Source organism: Rhinoderma darwinii, chromosome 1 (genome assembly GCF_050947455.1).
Source record: "Rhinoderma darwinii isolate aRhiDar2 chromosome 1, aRhiDar2.hap1, whole genome shotgun sequence".
Classification (NCBI taxonomy): domain Eukaryota; kingdom Metazoa; phylum Chordata; class Amphibia; order Anura; family Rhinodermatidae; genus Rhinoderma; species Rhinoderma darwinii.
This window is the reverse complement of record NC_134687.1, coordinates 201,950,201-201,970,783: the sequence shown is the minus strand read 5'-3', so window position 1 is coordinate 201,970,783 and position 20,583 is coordinate 201,950,201. Positions and strand designations below refer to the sequence as shown.

Genomic DNA, 20,583 nt, shown 5'->3' with positions numbered 1-20,583 from the left:
ACGCAACTCAATATTTATTGCCCAGATTCTGTCGTTTTTAGAAGTATCCCACATGTGGCCCTATTGTGGTAATGGACTGAAGCACAGGCCTCAGTAGTAAAGGAGCACCTAGAGGATACTGGGGCCTCCTATTTTTAGAATATATTTTAGGCACTGTCAGGTTTGAAGAGGTCTGGTGGTTCCAAAAGAGTGGAAACCCCCCAAAAGTGACCCCATTTTGGAAACTATACCCCTAGATAAGTTCTTTGAGGGGTGTAGTTCGCATCTTGACCCCACAGGTTTTTTGCTAAATTTAATGGAATTAGACTGTGAACATGAAAATCTACTTCTGAAAAAACGTAGACATTTTTATTTTTTAGAAGCAGTAAAGAACAAAAAAAACCACTAAAATTTATAAAGCAATTTCTCCCGATTACAGCAATACCCCATATGAGGTAATAAAGCTGTTTGGACCCACGGCATGGCTCAGAAGGGAAGGAGCGCCATTTGAATTTGAGCGCAGATTTTGTTGGAATCTTTTTTGTGTGTGAAGTTGCCCTGGAGGGACCCAGACAGTGTAACCCCCCCAAAACTTTCCCCATTTTGGAAATTAGAATTAGGCCGTGAAAAGGAATATCAACATTTCTTCCACTAAAATGTTGAATTTTCTCATTTTTATAAAGGATAAAAAGCAATTTCTCCAGATTACGGCAATACACCACATGTAGTCAAATGTTCTTCCATTAGAAATTAACCCTTTCAGGACTGATCCATTTTTGCTTTTCACTCCCAGCCTTCAAAGAGGCATAACTTTTTTATTTTTCCATCAATAGAGTGGTGAGAGGGCTTATTTTTTGTGGGAGGCGTTGGAGTTTCCATATAATGTAGTGGTAAACAGAAAAAAAATGTGTGTTCTGAAACTGGAAAAAACGGATTCCCCATTGTTTATTGGGTTTCGTTTTTACGGCTTTCACTGTGTAGTAAAAATGAAAAACTTACATTTATTCTGTGACTCAATACAATTACGGCGATACCAAATTTATATATATTTTTTTATATATTTTACTACTTTTACAAAATAAATTGTATTTGTTAAAAAAAAAAAATAGTTTGTTCATGTTATGCTTTGAAAAAAAAAAAATACAAATTAAAAAAAAAAAAAAATGAAAACCAGCATGGATTCATGAAAAACAGGCCTACATGCCTAACCAACAGGCTCAGTTTCTTCAGGTGAGTGCAAATCTTGAGGAACATGTATGTACGTAAGTAAAGAAGTGGTTAAGGGACCGAAAACAAAGTTGTTATAAATGGTACTTACTCAAATTGGGCAGAAGTTAGGAGTGGGGTACCACAAGGATCTGTATTAGGCCCAATTCTTTTTAATCTCTTTATTAATGACCTTGTGGATGGGATTGATAGCAAGGTGTCAGTTTTTGTGACAATACACTACTTAGTAGGACACTTATAACTCAGTTTGATTATGAAATATTACAGAAAAACCTAGATTAGCTGGGAGCATGGGTAAAAGCATGTCGGATGAATTTTAATGTTGATAAGTGTAAAGTAATGCACTTAGGCCGCAATAATAGTATCAATGCATACACATTAAATGTAATAACGGGGATAACTGAGCAAAATAAGGACCTGGGTATTCTGGTTATAAAGAAGCTAATATGCTCACAGAACCAAACAAATATAGTGGCTTTGGCAGGCCAAAAGTATAGTCTGTGATTATGTAGTCTAAAAACGTGATTATAAATAAGCTAAGCAGTAGTACTCAATGTCAAGCAGCAGCTTCAAAAGCAAATAGGATTTTATGGCGTATAAAGAGATAAAAGACGGATTCAAATATAATAAATCCCTTGTGAGGCCACAACTTGAATAGGGAGTTCAGTTTGGGCTCCAAATTGTGAAAAGGGCAACTGAATTACTAAAAAAGGGATGGGAGGCATTTCTTACAATGAAAAGCTAAAAAAAATAGGATTTGTTCAGCTTGAAAAAACCAAAAAACACCAATTAGGTGATCTTTTATTAACATATAGAAGTATAAGTGCAATTAATACAAACAACTAGTACATAATCAGCTTTTTCAGAAGGACTTTACAACGGACCAGGGGACATTCTTTGTTTGTGGAAGAAAGACGTTTCAAACATCAATAAAGGGAAGGGTTCTTTACAGTTAGAGTATTCAAACTAAGGAATGCCCTACCCAAAGAAGTAGTAATGAAAGATAGGTGAGCATTAAAAAAAAAAAGAAAAAAAAAAGGACTAAATGTTTATTTATTGACAAATGGCATGGAGGGGTTTTAACTAATACAGTAATGAAAAAGGAGTACGGTAATTGACTGTGAAAGGTTGAACTTGATGGACCTGTCTTTTTTTCAACCTATTTAACTATCTAACCGTGCTCTTGGGCAGCAGGAGAGGAACTGTGGTGCCATGGATGTGAAGAAAGGCATATATCATCAATGGAATAAACAAGAGGAAGGACCACGATAGGTAGGGGGTCCACACTGTGTGGATTAGGAGGGGTGCAGGGAAATCAGAAAAAAAAGAAATAAAATTGTGGCCACTAGCTCAGCAGAATACAGCCTAGTAGGCCATAATGAAGCCTGGGGGCCTCAATTAGTGATCCCAAGCTGCATGGAGATGGGACGTTCAGACTAGGGAGTAGGGGCATAGCATAGTAAGGCCTGTGATGTATGGGCATCAAAGGAAGAGGGGAAGCTTTGCGCCTTATGGAGATGGTTGTCTAGTAGGCTGCAATAGAACCGGGTCTATAGTAGTTCCGTGGCCTGCCCATGTAATGGCTCTTATAAAGGCGGGGATGAAAGAACAAAAATGAAATAAATAAGACTGGCTGTAGCAGTAAGGGGTTAAACAGAGCTCCAAAACCCCTGCATAGACAGATTTAAAAGAAAACCATAATGGCTACCTGCAGATGCCAAGGCAAGCTTAGGAGTTTATTGTATACTGTGTTATTATAGAATTCAATGTAGAACAGTGTGCTCCCTCTAGTGGTGGTCACAGGTAAACTGAATGGCATCAACCATGGCTGTTCTCCTTTGCCTCCCATGCAGGGCCGTATTTTCCACTAGGCACTGGGGGTGCAGTGCCTAGAGTGTCCAGCAGGAGGGGGCTGCCGAAGGATCGTTTTTTTTTTCCTAAAAATTGACGTTTGTGACCTGACCGCCTGAAGTGCATGTGAGATTTTTTGCCATAACTAGTGCCACAGAGCCCCCTGTAGGAAGTGCCACAGAGCCTGTTGTAGATAACACCCCCCCCCCTGTAGATGCGGAATCCCTCTGGCCAGAGATTCCGCTTCAGGGGGTGTCCCTGACGTCACTGTGATATCAGGGACTCCTCCTGAAGCTGAATCCCCGGTCAGAGCATTGAAGACGCTCTGGCCAGGGATTCCACTCCAGGAGAAGCCCCTGACGTCACTATCCATATATGAACAGTGACATCAGGGGCTCCTCTTGAAGCGGAATCCCCGACCAGAGCGTTGCTGACACTGGCTGGGTATTTGGCTCTCAAGATGGAGCCCCTGACTTCATTGTCCATGTATGGATAGAGACATCAGGGGCTCCCTCTAGGTGTAGAATCCCCAGCCAGAAGGACGCCACTCCTACAAGGGGGCCATGTGGCACTATCTACAGACTCTATCAACATCTGCTTTTGCTGTCCGAATTGCCAGAGAAAATCTGCCAAAACTGCTGTACACTGTTCAATGGTTGTGAGGACATGGTAGCAAGTAAAAAATAGCAGAGAAAAAGCCGGAAGCCAATGCAAAGAAGCAGAGGGATCAGACAAAGCTCTCTATACTCTGAAAGCACGAGAAAATGGTGACTGGGCGATCATTTGACCTCTCTGTGGGTGTTTTTAGTGGGTTGGGACCCAAAAATGTTTACAAATTAAATTCATCCGGACAACGAAAAAACAGATGCAAAATGGGTCACAATCGGCCGTTAAAAACCGAAACATGGCCCGGAGTGGAAACGGAACAGATGCAAAACGGCTGAGAAAAATCAGACCATAACGGTCGCTTTTATCGGCCAACACCCGGACCCTGACGTATGAATAGAAGAGCTGTGGGGAACGGACGACAGAAGAGGAGGGCACCGCACCAGGTCAGGTATGTATAAATATAATGTGTAATGTAATGTACTTCAATTGTATCCGCGTCCATAGGAAGCGGATACAATTGAAAGCGCCGTTGAGGCAAGGGAACCATCAGTTTCCAACCTTATCATTCGGCGCTTTTCTTGTGGCGGCGCGATTACATCATTGCGTATGCGTAGTCTGTGTTACAGCAGCACACGTTTCAGTGTAACAAGCGTGATCCCGCTCGTTTAACCCTATTAAAGACCACAGTCAATAGCGACCGTGGCATTTAAATGACTAGAAAAAGGGGGGGGGGCAACCCCCTGTAACGTTTCAACACACTCCCACCGTGACGCGATCATGGGGTGCCGTTGGCATGGCAGCTTGGACGCTTCATAGGAGCGTGTCAGTATCATGATGTACTGAAATACATTGGTATTGCAGTATATCATGCAAGCGATCCAAGTTGGATCACTGGTTCAAGGAAAAATTAACACAACTGGTATCGACGCGTCCATAAAGGTCTGAACTATTACAATATATCATTATTTAGTCCGCATGGTGAACGCCGTAAAAATCTCAACACACCAGATTTGCTATTTTTTGGTTACTTCATCTCCTACAAAAAAAATGTAATAAAAATTGATCAAAAAAATCTCATGTACACGAAAAACGGTACCAATAGAAAACGACAGCTCGCCCCACAAAAATAAGCCCTCATACCGCTTAAATGACGGAAAAATAAATAAAAGTTTCTGGTGCTCAGAATATGGCGACAAAACTCACATTTTATCTTTAAAAGTCAGTTTTTTCCTTGTAAAAGTATTAAAACATAAAATAAAGCGATATAAATTTGCTATCACCGTAATCGTATTGACCCACAGAATAAAGTTAACATGCCGTTTTTACTGCCTGGTGAACGCTGTAAAAAAAAAAAAAAAAAAAAAAACCCTCCCCAAAACATTGAGCAATCACTGTTCTATTCTATTCCACCCCGCAAATAATATTTTTCCAGTTTCCCACTACATTATATGGTACAATAAATGGTGCTGTGAAAATCTACAACTCGTCCCGCAAAAAATAAGCCCTCATATGGCAATATTAATGGAAAAAAAAAAGTTATGGCTTTTGGAAGGTGGTGAGTAAAAAACGAAAGTGAAAATCCGAAAAATGGCTGCGGCGGGAAAGGGTTAAACAGTTAGTTATCAATTTAAATTACCTTGTTCCAGCCTTAAAATGAGGAAGTATTAAACCATATTTTAATACTTACAACTTCCTTTTGCTCCTCATCAGAAGAGTGATGGACATCAATCCACTCCCCATCTTCGTCATCATCACTGAGACTTGCACTTTCCCAGCCATCTGAGAACAGAACATATCCTACATTAATACATTTGTAGGCAAAACTCTCAAATTTGTGTCACTTGTTATTTTGTGTTTTCCACTTACCATCTTCCCCTGCCTCTTCTGTCGCATTATTTTCAACTTCCAAAACCTCAGCTCCAGGAATATAGTCTTTTGCAACCAACTCTCCATATGCATGAATTTTTGCCTCTGTAGAGGCTTCTGTTGGTTTTCCCTGTGTAGAGGAATTGGTTGCTTAGAATTTTAACGACGCACGTACTACACAAAAACAGCATTTTACATTATTCAAGCTAGCTCGACCAAGACTTATACATGAAAGGCTTCGTTCACATCTGCGCTAAGGCTCCGTTCCGACTTTCCGTCTGAGCGGAGCTCTGACAGACACAAATGGAAACCATAGGTTTCGATCAGCAATAGCGTAGTCGACTACGGTATGGATTCCGTCAAAACAACGGAACCCTTGCACAACGGAGACAAACGGGAACCATTGGCACCGGGTCCGTCAGCCTTTGAAATCAACGGAGATGGAAACGGAAACCTATGGTTTCCGTTTGCGTCTGTCAGGGCTCCGTTCCGACGAAAAGCTCAGACGAAACGGAGCCCTAACACAGATGTGAACGAAGCCTAAGCAGTAAAAATGCTCAGTAGACGACAAATAAGCAATTCTAACATATAATGTAACATATGAAGATGCAGATAAAGGAAACAATTAGTTACATTGGTTATTGATAATTTAGTTACTAAGAAGTACCATGCTAAATATAGCCATAGTTAAAGTTGAAAATTTTACACAACCTGACAAGATCAAAGGATTGAATTATATTGTTAATGTAAACTGGAATCACCTAAGAAAACAGACCATAAACTCTCTCGCCATGGAAAGGTCTATGTAAAAACACAAATAAAGCAGATTAAAACTCACCCGAAATCTCTTTTGCAACATTTGAGGGTTTAAATTACGGAAGAGCTGTATCAGTGCTCTGGCGGACATAGAAACATCTAATTGAGAGACAAGAAAAAACATTTCAGGTTAACAATTTATTCAGGTCTGATTACTTTAATAGAAATGCACGAAAAAAAACAAAAAAAAACCATTAGGTCCACTTAGGGGCTGCAAAACCTTAAAGAGGTATCCAGGTAAAATGTTCAAAGAATAAACTCTTCATGACTCATTTTCCCACATTTACCATAGAGTCGTGCATACTCTGGAGTCCCCAGTACTGGTGATTTGTGATGGTCCTATTATTATCATCATCATAATCATCATCAATGGCCAAGGAAAAACTTGTGTGAACAGCAGCTGAAGCAACACAGCATTTTACTATAGTAGATGTCACTTCTAGGGATGGGGTGTCACAGAGGGCAGGAATTACTTACAAAATGCTGTTATTTTGGAATATTATTTTAAAAAGCCTAATGTATTTCATCTTCAAGCTTCATATTTAAAAAGTTGAATAGTTGCTTAAGATTTTTTTAAAAAATTACTCACTTTTATCCTTGTGGGTTTTATACTGTGATAGATCCTGTAAGAGTTCCTCTTTCATTGCCAAAGGACACCGAGCAGTTAGCTCTTTTATGGCATTTATTCTACAAAGTCAAATACGTAGGACATGAAGAGATTACAAAAGGAAAGTACACATCAAAATACAACAAAAGCGTTCTTAGAACAGAGATTTGTCTGTAACCCACAGAAAAGCACGTCAGCTGACAGTCGAAATGTTTAAAGGGGTTGTACCAGAATCGACAGTCATCACCTATCCACAGGATAAGTGATAATTGTATCATCACTGAGACCCCAATCGATCGCAAGAATGGAGGTCCCAAAAGCTCTGTTCCTCTTCACTGTTCGACCGTAGTGAACATGAAAGCCGACGCTCCATTCAAGCTCCTCCTCACAGCGAGGGGAGGTAGGTGCAGTCAGGAGTAAGTGAGCACGAGAACTACATTCTCACATGATCGGTCGGGGTCCTGCAGTGGGGCCCTTAGTAATCAGACAATCACCTATTCTATGGATAGCCGATAATTGTCTGTTCTGGTACAAGCCCTGAACCCTTAATCGATAAGACAATGAAAATAATGAGGAGCAGGGGACACCCCTATCTCAGAACTCTCTAAAAAGAGATATACAAGGGTAAGGCCACACGGATCGCCAATGATCCGGCGGCAATGCGGCCAGCAGCTGTACTGGTACCATGTTTGCAGTGGCTGTCAAATAGCCTGTTAATGGCCATGCGTTGTTGTGGGTAAATCGGCCCTTAACCTGCCATACAGGGTGTATTCATTAATGGCCGCATGATTTTGCAGGTAAAAGGGCCGTTTTACTCGCCAAAAAGCGTGGCCATTAACAAGAAATTTGACAACCGCGCCGAACATGGTGCCGGCACGGCTGTTAGCTGCATCGTCCATGCCGCTCCGTGTAGCCTTACCCTAAAAATGTTTCTTTCTAAACTAGACAACTTCTTTAAATAGAAATTCCTTAACGGTTATTGGGAATCCTGCCATTAGTATTCATTAAGAGCATTGTGAATACAAAAGTAGATTTGCAAGGAAACTAATTTCCCACCGTTTCAATATATCAATGGGCAACAGGCTGTCATACAATAGTATGCATCTATTCATCGAATTGCGAGATTACAATAGCTCACTTACCCAACAGTCATCACCTCTCCTGAATTTCTGTCAGTAACGAAGTTATTAACAATGGTCGTCAGCACAGATTGAGCAATCTATAACAACAAAGCTCAGAAATGAGAACACAGCATGTCATTATGATAAACAACGCCCAAATAGTTAAACTATTAGGTTACGAACACACAGCGCGTGTTCAGGGAATTCAGACCGTTTTTTCGGCAGAATTTCCAATGCGTAAAGCACCGCCGGAAAAATAAAAACGCTCACACTTTCCTCCTCCCTCGCCTCTGCGCGTAATCTGGCCTTCTGGGTTGACGCTGCAGTCGTCACATGAGATGAAACGTCACATGAGATGAAACGTCACACCGTGTTTCGGTTTAAGCACCCCGTTGAATTCAATGTGTTAAACCCGCAGCACAAGAGCAGCGAATCCACAGCATTAACGAACATGCTGCAGTAAAAGAAACCAGCTGATGCTCTGCCTGGGGACACCCGTACAACTGCCGATGTCACTGTCCATATATAGACAGTGATGTTGGGAGCAATACTGGAGTCCCCAGGCAGAGCATCAGCTGATGCTCTGCTCGGGAACTCCAGCTATAGGAAACCCCTGAAGTCACTCACCAAATGTCGGGAGCAGTGCTCGATTCCCAAGCAAAGCACTAGCTGATGCTCTACTCGGGGACTCCAGCAAAAAGGCAGTGTGACAGACCCTTGTGGTCATGCCATCGAGATAACCCGCTGACATGAACAGCACAGGAAGCAAGCCCTCAGTCATATGGGGACGTGTCGGCACGACATCAATATTAGAAAAGCTAAAGGAATTCCGGGAACAACTCACCGGGATTGAACGGCACCATTTAGTACCGAATTTTTAATTAAAGTACATTAGTAAGTGACTTCTTGTTACATAAAAAGATGACATTTTTGCAAGTTTTTGGTCCCTGGATAACCCCTTTAAATGCAAGTTTCCATGTTGCCATCAATAAGTTTTGGCTTGCGAATGTATTTCACCCCTTGGGTGTTTTTCCTGTTTTGATGCATTGAGATTAAATTAAAATGGATTTTAGGGGGTTTATACCATTTGATTTACACAACATGCTGACTACTTTGAAGGTGCAAATATTTATTTTACTGTAACACAAACAAAAATTAAGACAAAAAACAGAACTTTATTTATGAATTTATGAATGTCAATACATTGTGGAGTAAGCTTTTGCTGCAATTACAGGTAGAAGTCTCTAGGGGCATATCTCTTAGCTAGAAACTAGGATTTTTGCCCATTCTCCCAGGTAAATCTGCTCCAACTACAAGTAAGGGCTTTGACTAGGTCATTCCAAGACATTTAAAGGTTTCCCCTTCGGCTCAATGCATACAATACGTATTACGTGCGGTAATACATACCAGCATAGTCAATGAGTTTCAAGGAAATCTCATGTACACACTGCAGTATTTTTCGGCATGTAAATTGACCGGTGCATATTTTTTAATCCGCAGCATGTGATTTTCTCTTGCGTTTCTGCTTGCGAATTGTATCTGGCTAGTTCGGAGGAAAACCGCACCAAAACCCGCAAAACATTAAAAAAAACTCACCGCAAAACACTCGATCTGGTGCGGTTTTTACCTGCGATTTGCCTGTGTTTTGCCACGATTTTGGTGCGTATTTTCCTTAGCAAAATACGCAACGTGTGCACACTCCAGTGTAGCATTGGCTGTCTGTTTACGATTCATTGTCCTGCTAGAAGGTAAACATCCATCCCAGTCTCTAATCTCTGGCATACAAACAAGTTTTCCGCAATAATTGTCCTGTATTTACGGCTATTCATCTTTCCTTCAATCCCGAACAGTTTTTCAGTCCTTGCCAATGAAAAGCATGCTCACAACATGATGCTGCTGCCACCACCATGCTTCACTGTGGGAATGGTGTTCTTGTGGTGATGGCAATTTAGGGGTTATATGTTACACCCAGCCAGACATCCTATGTCACGGATTGGTATGCATTAGTGCTCTGTTCCATTTATGATATGCAGTTTACTTGGATATGGATATGTTCTAACCAGTATTACCCAGTGTCCTGGTTTCTTTTGGTTCAGGCATTTTTCTTTATTTTATACTGGATACTGTATATGCACCTTTTTTCTGTGTCTTACACCTTGTTCACTCATTTTAACTGTATTTGCTATATATTGTATTTTGACATTCCACTATTAAAGTCAGATTTAGATTACTACTTGGGCATGTTATCCCTTTTTTCGGATACTATTGTAGTTTTTCATGCATGCAGATGAAGGCCAACAATTGCTGACTAGTTAAGAGCTTATTATCTTTGATAAGGCTGTGGAAGAGGAGTTGACCAAGTGGGAGAAAAGTATCCAAGATCTCAAAATCAAGTAGCTCCAGAGAGATCGGAGTGATTTTAAAGCAGTGTTTCATTGGCGGAACAAACGAGAAAGAAACAGCTCCTTGTCCCGCTCTGTATCTACAACGTCTTTGGCATTAGAAGAGGGATGTTTTTTTTTTTTTAGGCAAATAGCAGGCCTCCGGAGATGGAGTTTGAAGGTTGTAAGCGGGATCTCCATCTACCAAAAGGAAGACCAGAGGGTCCTTCAACAAGGACAAGCGGACCAGGAGGCTCTAAAGGTAAATCAACCTCTCTCAACACTCCTTTACTGTTTCCCAGTTGGAGGTTTTACAGAGAGGTCTTTACTTTTCCCCTACATGCAATTTAGATTTATTTACGTCTATTAAAGATCTGGCCCTTTTTTCTCGAAAATTACTATTTAAAAACATTTTAATTGACCGGCCGTCATGCATCCATCCTTCTCACCATCTAAGATTCAAGTATTGTCTGATTTGGTTTCTCTTTTGAATGAACAGGAGGAACACACTGATCCCACACTTCCTATGCATTTGTGACGCCGCTCGCAACATTTTCCTCCTTTATGTCTATAACACCATCTCTGATCAGAGAGGTACCTCCAATTTAAACTGGTCCCAGGGACAGGAGATTAAAGAACTTAAAAGCCTCAAGGATGTGGTTATCAAACCCGCTGATAAGGGGGGGGGATGTTGTGATCTGGCCGACACAGATGTATGAGAAGGGGGCCTCCCGCCAATTCAACATGTCTGTATGCTATCAGAGACTAAGACACTACGAGTCAGTTTAACCCCTTAGTGACCACCAATACGCCTTTTGACGGCGGTCACTAATGGGCCTTGGGCTAGGCCGCCGCCTTTTCACGGCGGCCCAGTCGAAGCCCTGCACGGGTGTGCTGTGCAGGCTGGAGCTCGGCTGTCTGATGACAGCCGGGCTCCTGCTCGAACGACCACGATCGAAAATTACTTAGATCGTGCCCATTTAACCCCTTAAATGCCACGGTCAATGGCAACCGCGCCATTTATCTTGTTTACAGAGAGAGTGAGCTCCCTCTCTCACCCATCGGCAACCCGCAAATGCAACCGCGGGCCTCCGAAGGGGTGCCATGGCAGCCAGGGGCCTGATAAAAGCTCCCAGTTCTGCAGTGGGCATATGCCTATTAATAGATTGGTATACGGTCAGTGTAAATCTGACAGACAAAGCATTATAGCAGCGATCTAAAGATCGCATAGTAAAGTCCCCTAGTGGGACTAAAAACATAAGTAATGTGAAATAAAAAAAATAATAAAAATTACAGTAAAAAAATGAATCAATTTTATTCCATAAAAAGTGGTTTTATTCAGTAAAAAAAAAAAAGTGTAAAAAAATAAAAAGTACATATATGGTATTGCCGCGACCGTAATGACTCAAATAAACTTAATATATGTAATTTAAACCGCAAGGTGAACACCGTAATAAAAACAACGCCAAAAACAATGGCGAAATTGCTATTTTTTCCATTGCCCCCCAAAAGTCATAATAAAAGTTAATCAATAAGTCAAATAAGTTAACCAATCAAAACTACATCTCGTCCGGCAAAAAACAAGCCCTCATATAAACTACATTGACTGAAAAATAAAAAAAATTATGGCTCTTGGAAAGCGACTAATTTTAGTTCAACAGTGTTTTTATTGTGCAAAAATTCGTAAAACATAAAAAAAACCTATACACATGTGGTATCATGGTAATCGTACCGACGAAAAGAATAAAAGGTAACATGTTATTTACGTCGCACAGTGAACAGTGTGAATTTAAAACGCATAGAACAATGGCGGAATTTCAGGTTTTTTTTCTATTCCCTTGGAAAAAAGTGAATAAACGTAAACCAAAAAAATTATATGTACCCCAAAATGGTGCCATTAAAAAGTACACCTAATCCAATACACAAAAAAAATAATTTACTCATATAGCCATCTCGACAGAAAAAGAAAAACAGTTATAGCTCTTTGAATGAGGCTATAGAAAAATTAGAAAAAAATAAAAATAAAATCGCTTGGTCATTAGGGCCTAAAATAGGCTGTCACTAAGGGGTTAAACGTGAATTCGACTATTTACTCCAGCGAGCATTTAGTACGCGTATTATTAATGCTAATCTTTGAGGGTCTAACAGTTGAACATCCAATCAAACCGACTTTTTATCTTTTACCCAAAGTCCATAAGAACACCAGCAACCTCCCTGGATGTCCTATTGTTTCAAGGATAGGTGGGTTACGTGAAGAAGTTTGTAGCTTTATTGATTTTGATTTACAGAAATGTGTTGAAACAGTGCCATCTTTCATCAAAGATACTACAGATATGTGGAGACGGCTGAATGGCCTTCAACTGGAGGAGGATATGATTTTGGTTACGTGTGACGTAAAGTCCTTATATACAGGGTGGGCCATTTATATGGATACACCTAAATAAAATGGGAATGGTTGGTGATATTAACTTCCTGTTTGTGGCACATTAGTATATGGGAGGGGGGAAACTTTTCAAGCTGGGTGTTGACCATGGCGGCCATTTTTAAGTCGGCCATTTTGTATCCAACTTTAGTTTTTTCAATGGGAAGAGGGTCATGTGACACATCAAACTTATCGAGAATTTCACAAGAAAAACAATGGTGTGCTTGGTTTTAACGTTACTTTATTCTTTCATGAGTTATTTACAAGTTTCTGACCACTTATAAAATGTGTTCAAAGTGCTGCCCATTGTGTTGGATTGTCAATGCAACCCTGTTCTCCCACTCTTCACACACGGATATCACCAACCATTCCCATTTTATTTAGGTGTATCCATATAAATGGCCCACCCTGTACATCAATATGTCATGACCATGGAGCACGCGTATAGAGGTATTTTTTTGGGTAGTGACAGGTCTTGATTCGGAACTCATTGATTTTATACTTTGACTGCTGAATTTTGCATGGACTCATAATTCTTTTACTTTTAAGGATCATCTCTTCCTACAGATCCAGGGGGGGGCTATGTGCGCTAACTTCGTGTGCCAACTTATTCCTGGGGCTGTGGGAGAGAGAAGTGGTCCATCATACACCTGGCCACGATGCGGTACTCCAAAGGTCAAGATATATCGATGATATTTTATTTGGCAGGGCTCCCCTTTATGTTTAGGGTCTTTTCTCCTGTGACTTAATCATAATGAACTTAAATATTAAACTGACTTGGAAGTATAGTACCACCAATATTGAGTTCTTGGACATATCTTGTCAAAGATAATCATGGATACAGCTCTACTGATGTTTATAGGAAGAAGACCTCCACCAACTCGCTCCTCAATGCCAGTACTTCTCACTATCCCCAAGTCAAAAAGGCCATTCCTACTGGCCAGTTTTTGCGCATGTGAAGGATCTGCTCCAATTTGTGAAATTTCAATAAACAAGCTGTTGATCCGACACAAAAGGTTTCTCGACCGAGGGTACAATCGCAAAACCATCAGACAAGATTATAGGAGAGCGAAAAACACGTCACGCAACGATCTTCTGGTGAGTAAGCCAAGAAACAAGACATCGAATGATATTGTACGGTTTATCACTCCATTTAGTTCTAATTGGATGGAGGTACGGGATATCCTTAGAAAGCATTGGTCAGTATTACTGACCGACAAGGATCTGTCTAGCTGTTTGCCTAAATCGCCTTCTATTACCTGGCGTAGATCTAGAAATTTGAGGGATATTCTAACCCCTATTGAGAGAATTCATCCCTTTGGCAGCCGTGGCCCCCCTTGGCAACCGTGCGGCCTGCAGATATATTCTGCGTACCTCTGATTTCGGTAATTCATCCAGAGATCATATTTACAAGATAGTCCATCATATTTCCTGTAAAACAGGGGCCGTTCTTTATTTTGCCACCTGCCCTTGTGGTCCTATTTATGTTGGCATGACATCTAGGCCTTTTAAGATACGCGTCTTAGAACATGTAAGTAAGATCGTGGCGGCAGCTAATGTCAAAGACCTAGAGAAACTACAGGCTATTCTACATCACTTTCACGACTGTCACTCATGCACTCCGGCTGGATTCAGAGTTCGGGGTATTGACAAGGTCAGCCAAGGGTGGAGAGGGGGTGATATCAGACAGGTACTGCTGAGAAGGGAAACTAAGTGGATCATCTTGCTTAATACCATTTGGCTTTAATGAAGCTGTTAGTTTTAAGCCATTTATGTGATATATTTTGTGTACATTTTATTTTCTTCCAGGGTATTTTTTGTTTTAATTGTGTTTGCGCAAAAAAAATACATTTGTGTATCTGCTTTGGTGTCCTATTTGTTTTTAATTTTTCTCTTTCTTTAGTCTAGGCTCTTGTTCCATTGGGTTAGAATGTGGTTGAGAATACCTTCTGAGCATGTGTCGATCGGGATCTCCATGAAGTACTACTGGCAACATGTTCGCTGCTATCATGATTGTTTTTCAATTTAGCTGTATCTTACGATCGTTTGGGTATATTTGTGCTATACATATGCTTTCTTTATATTGAGCATTCGAAATTAATTAATATGTATTGTGATGACCTTTTGTGTCATTTTGTATTGCGGGATTTGATTACATATATTCTTTTGATATGCTAGTTTGGAATAATTTTGTAAAACTTTTTTCACTCCACTCACGTTCATATATTCCTTTAGATGCCGAGTCATGTGGCATTTCTCCATCGTCATGATAGATGGCCTTTTGTTACGGACACCCATAATTTTGCCACTACATTACACGATTTCTTTACATTTAGGTTTTTCTTGTCACTTCATTTTATATAAATTATTCTTATAATTGTATATATGTCTAATTTTCACACATTATCCATGTAGTTTATATTGCTACCTGGTAGCCCCTATTCACTATTACTGCGGTGTGCCTATATAGATTTTTTTAAAAAATTTTTCTTTTTAGATTTGAATGTTTGTCTGCTTTGATCATTTATTGGTCTTGTGACTCATGTGGTATGTATGTCTGTATACTAATATATATATACATATATAAAAATTTAGTCCAACTATCATATGGCAGCTGACATGTTTGTGTGATATATATGTATTTGTATTACTATTTTTGTCTTATATACTTATGGTAATAGCATATGGCATTTTAGTATACTTTTAACTTCTATGATATCCCTATTTTGATATTTATATTTTGAGATTACATCTCTGTTTTGGTATTTTTCGGATACCATTTTGTCTCGGTGGTGTCGTTCTTCGCTCCATCTTCCCCTCTGGTGCCTCTCTATGTTCATTTTCCCTAGCTGGCGTGGACCGCGCATGCATTGATCTGGCCGCATCCCTCTGTGCTGCTTTGTATCAGTGTTGTCTTGACTACGGACCAGTGGCATATCATGTCATCACATTCGGTCACCACGCTGATCGCAGCGCTCAAGAGATGTCGGCGTGCTCATCATGGCAGGCGCTTCCAGCTATTCCGGATATTTTCATTACAGATGCACCATTTGTTTCATATAAATACCCTGGTTGTTTTTAACCTCACTAGCCTCTTGACGAAGCTGTAGGCGAAATGCGCATCAATGTTCGCTCTGCCACAAAGACCCCCAACGCGCATTTTGCTGTGAGCGCTTCCTCACAGCAAAACGCGCATTGGGGTCTTTGTGGCAGAGCAAACAGTTCAAAAAGCTTTTTTTGCTGTTCTGGGTAAGGCTGCCTCTTGACTGATATTTGCATGCACTGACACTTTCTCGTTTCCCCTTTCACCAGTCGAAAATGTTTACAGGGTAGTAGATGTAATCAGTATGGAACCCCTTTGGGTCTGAAATAGATTTTGTGGTTACCCCGTACAGCCTTTCTATTTTTACATGTTATCCAGCAATTTCCATGTTTCGCTCCATAACACCACATTGTCTGTACTAGAGTCTTGTCTTTATATGTTTTTTAATACAATGTTTGCCGAATTTGTGTAATAAAATGGTTATATTCTTATATACTTTTGGCTATATGCTCTATTTCTTTTTTGTATGGTTTACATAGTTATGGAGCTGCCTGCAGGGTAAACCATGGGGGGGGGGGGGGGGGGGGGTGTTGGCATAAAAAACATCACCCAGCCTTTAACATAACGGCTTTTGGAGTTTACATATTGATTTGGATACTGTATATGCACCTTTTTTCTGTGTCTTACAGTTAAAATGAGAGAAAAAGGTGTATTTGTAATATATTGTATTTTGACATTCCGCTATTAAAAAGTCAGGTTATCCTCCTTTTTTCGGATACTATTGTAGGTTTTCATGGATGTAGATGAAGGGCCCTCATATGTTGTGCGAGTCGTTTTTATGGTTGTGCAAGTGTTAAAATTGTACCACACAACGTTTCCCATGATGGCCAAAAAGTAACATATTAGTCTCATCTAACTAGAGATCTTTTTTTCATGTGTTTGGGGTGTCTGCCACATGCTGTTTGGCGAACTAAATACGTGTTTGCTTAGGTTTTTGTTTAAGCAATGGCTTTTTTCTGGAAGCTCATAAAGCCCCACTCTTTGTAGTGTATGGCTTATAGTGGACCTATAGACACCTACTTCTATCTCCGTTGTGGATCTTTGAAAGTCCTTCAGTGTTATCGTTGGTGCCTTTGTTGAATATCTGACTAACCCTGTAGCGACATCTCACGTAGTTACGTCGCTGCCGCCAAGGGGGTTAGTGCAACGCCGCGTAACTGTATGCGACAGAGCAGGCTCAGAAGCCTAGGCCAACGCCATCACCAGTCTCTCTCAGCTGTATATTACAGCCGACTCTGCTGTAATGGCAGGGACAGGAGCTAGATAGATGCCACCGCCAAAAGCAATGCTGCTAGGTGTTTTTTATCCGATCGGCACCTTCTGACCCATTCGCGGGTTGGCGAAAGTTGCTATAGCAACCAGAGGCCTAACAATGGAATCCCGGTCTCCCAAGTATGGAAGCCTATTATAGGCTTGCTGACAGTGTAAAACGGACAGCTCTAATACATTGCACTACCATTCCTAATATATGGGGGGCGTGTGTGTGTGTGTGTGTGTGTGTGTGTGTATATACACACACGATTTGCGGCTCAGACGGCCGCGGAGTGTTAACCGCGAGCCGCAGCAAATTGCGGGCCGTGCACATGGCCACGTGCATTAATTTCTATGAGCCTGGACTGCAAAACACGGCCGTAATAAGACATGCCCATTCTTTTTGCGGTCCAGGCTCCTGGGCCATGCACGGACCGTTGAAACCACGGTGGTGTGCATGGGCACATTGGAATGATTAATGCTGCAAAAATATGTTTGTGTGCATGGGACCTTACAGTGTGCTTAAACAGCAGTTTATGTAGAAATATAGGTAATTACCGTACCCTGAAGGACTTGCTTAAAAGTTTGAGGTATTTGTCTTCAGTGGAACAAACCAGGCACAACATATTGTGCACTAAAATGGCTTATCAGTGGAAAATTGCAATTTTCACTTTGCGGAGCATACATTTCTGGTAAAAAAACACCTGTGAGATCAAAATGCTCACTACACCCTTTGATAAATGCATTGAGGGGTGTCATTTCCAAAATGGGGTCACTTCTCTGGGGGTTGTTTCACTATTTGACCGCAGAGCCCTGCAATTTTGGGCCAATGCTGCGTAAATCGCCAAAATGGGCCTCATATGTGCACTCTTTAATGTATGTCCAGGAAAAAAATGTTGTGCCACATGTAGAGTGTTTCTAAAGCCAGGAAACATAGCCTAATAATTAGGGAGCGGTAGTTTCATAGTGGCATGACATGGGTAACACATATTGGGCACTGAAATTGCATCTGTGTAAAAATTTTATTTTTTCTTCTTTGCACCATCTGCTAAGCATTAATTGCCAATAAAAATACCTGTGTGGTGAAAATGCTCACTACACCCTTTGAAAAAAATGCCTTGGTGTGTAGTTTCCAAAATGGGGGTCACTACTTGTGAGTTTATTTTACTATTTGACTACAGAGTACTGCAATTGTGGGCAGAGTTGGGAGTAAGTATGATAGCTCCTCGATTATTCACCCTAATCTCTTGAATGTGTTAAGGTTCATGTGAAGACTGGAAGGGTTGCCTTTTCTGGAGCGGGGCCTTCATCAAGAGAAATCTAGGTAAGGGATAACAGCGACCGCCCTGCTGCGGAGAAGCAATATGAGAATTGTCACGGCCTTGAAGACCTGTGGCAAGCCCAAAGGGGAGGGCATTAAACTGGAAATGTTGAGAATCACCCGCGAAACAAAAAAAGAAGCACTGGTGAGTTCTAGCAAAAGGGATATGGTGGTATGCATCGCTGGAACTAAGGTACTCTCCCCTCTTCCATTAATGCGACCACTTGACCGCAGGGATTCCATGCAAACTCTCCGAACGCGCATGAAGAAGTTTAACTCTGCAACTCTAGGATCTGTTGGACTACTCAGTCTTTTTTGGGGACTAAAGAGATTTGAGTCAAACGCACGAAAACATTTTGATTGAGGAACTGGAATGATACTGGGAGGAGATTAGAACAGCCTGGGAGAAAGTAAAAGCGTGAACTTGGGCGTGACGCAGAGTCGACAGAAATAAACCGACCTGGGGAAGGGTCGATAACTATCTTGTATCCTGTCAACACCACCCTACAAACCCAAGTGTCGTCCACATCAGTGAGCCAAGTCTCCTGGAAAGAAGTCGCCCCCAACTCGGACAGACGATACGATTGGGAAGACACATTCAGGCTGAAGAGGTCTTGGAAGAGAAGAAGGACTTCTGGACCCGGGGGCGCTTTTGCCAAACAGGTTTAGGCTTGTAAGATGGGCTTCTGAAGTCACTAGGGCGGCTCAAACTCGTCTGGTCTTTGTGTAGAGAATAAACTCTGAGAAGGAAAGGACAGAAACCTCAGAGCGGAGAGAGGGCTGCGGACGCCTCAGTCTGTTCAAATACAAAAGGGAACTTTTACTGCCAGTAGCTTCAAAATGTATTTAATCTTTTTTTCAAAAAAAGAAGTCTGCCCCCAACAAAAGGAAGGTGAAGAGCTATTTTGGAAGGCTGAAACGCCAGCCGAGATTAAAGCCAAAGAGCGTTGAACAGCTATTAAACTAGCAGATGCACGGGCTGACTCAAGGGAGACCTCTAACATTTTGAAGCGTGAATAACCTGAGAACCGAGATCAGCTATATTCTGCTGCAATGCTCCTTCCAGGGTACCTCGGTGAAGTCGTTTCGCTAAGGCCAAACAGGCCTCGCTTACCCAGGCAGACGCAAAAGCTAGACGCAAAGTAGAACTTGTGGCCACAAATGCAAACATGGTGTGGAAAATCAGCAATTTGTCAAGAGGGTCACCAAGTAATGCTGCATCTGACAGAGGGATAGTGGTACTCATTGACAACCGTGAGTTAGGCGGATCTAGAGGGAGAAAAAAAACATTTTAAAAATAAATCCTCCTGGAAAGGAGACTGTGTATTCATACATTTTGAAATAGCCAGTAACCTGTAAGGATGCTTTCATTCTTTGGATAGGATCTCCTCAAATTCGCTATGGTTTAGCCTTTAGCGTGGGGATTATCATTTACTTTAGTGCTGTTCTGATTCGGATGCCGTACTTCACACGAACCTGTCCATTTTATGCGTATAAAAAAAATTCCGCATTTTTCTTGCGTTACAGTTCCGTGACACGTCCATGTACGGTGCCCGTCTGCGTTTTATACGCGTGTGTGCCATCCGTATGTCACATGTTTTTTACGTCAGCAAAAAAACTGAAAGGTGTTTCTTTTTCTCATCATTTCTTTAGCAACTGTTGCGTGAATCACAGTCAGCACCCGCATGACGTGAGTGTGCTGTCCGTGATGTTCACGCACCCTTTGACTTCAATTGGTGCGTGATGCACAAAAAATGCACAAGGATAGGACATGCAGCGAGTTTAACTGAGAGGAGACATGCTCCGTGAAACACACTGAATGTCTGAATGGCCCCATTAAATTGCATAGGTCAGTGTGACGTCCGTTGTTTTAACGCACGTAACACGGACGTGAAATACGCTTGTGTAAATAAGGCCTGAATCAGATTCACCAGAAGAAAAAGACTGATCCTGATTAACTTAATAGGGGTTTCTTGGAAGGAACCTTAAGAGGAGCAGGACTTGTCCCTGGCACTTCTGTGCCTCTTAT

General features: G+C 41.3%; 1 protein-coding gene across 1 annotated transcript in view; it reads right to left on the bottom strand.

The window, feature by feature from the left end:
* Window positions 1–20,583, bottom strand: part of SDAD1 (SDA1 domain containing 1) — a 72,227-nt gene that overhangs the window by 5,535 nt on the left and 46,109 nt on the right. Inside the window, exons 14-18 of the mRNA XM_075849806.1 lie at window positions 8,098–8,174; window positions 6,938–7,035; window positions 6,371–6,447; window positions 5,533–5,662; window positions 5,354–5,445 (exon numbers count right to left, since the gene is read on the bottom strand). Coding sequence (XP_075705921.1) covers window positions 5,354–5,445; window positions 5,533–5,662; window positions 6,371–6,447; window positions 6,938–7,035; window positions 8,098–8,174 — 474 coding nt within the window. The remainder of the gene's footprint in view (window positions 1–5,353; window positions 5,446–5,532; window positions 5,663–6,370; window positions 6,448–6,937; window positions 7,036–8,097; window positions 8,175–20,583) is intronic.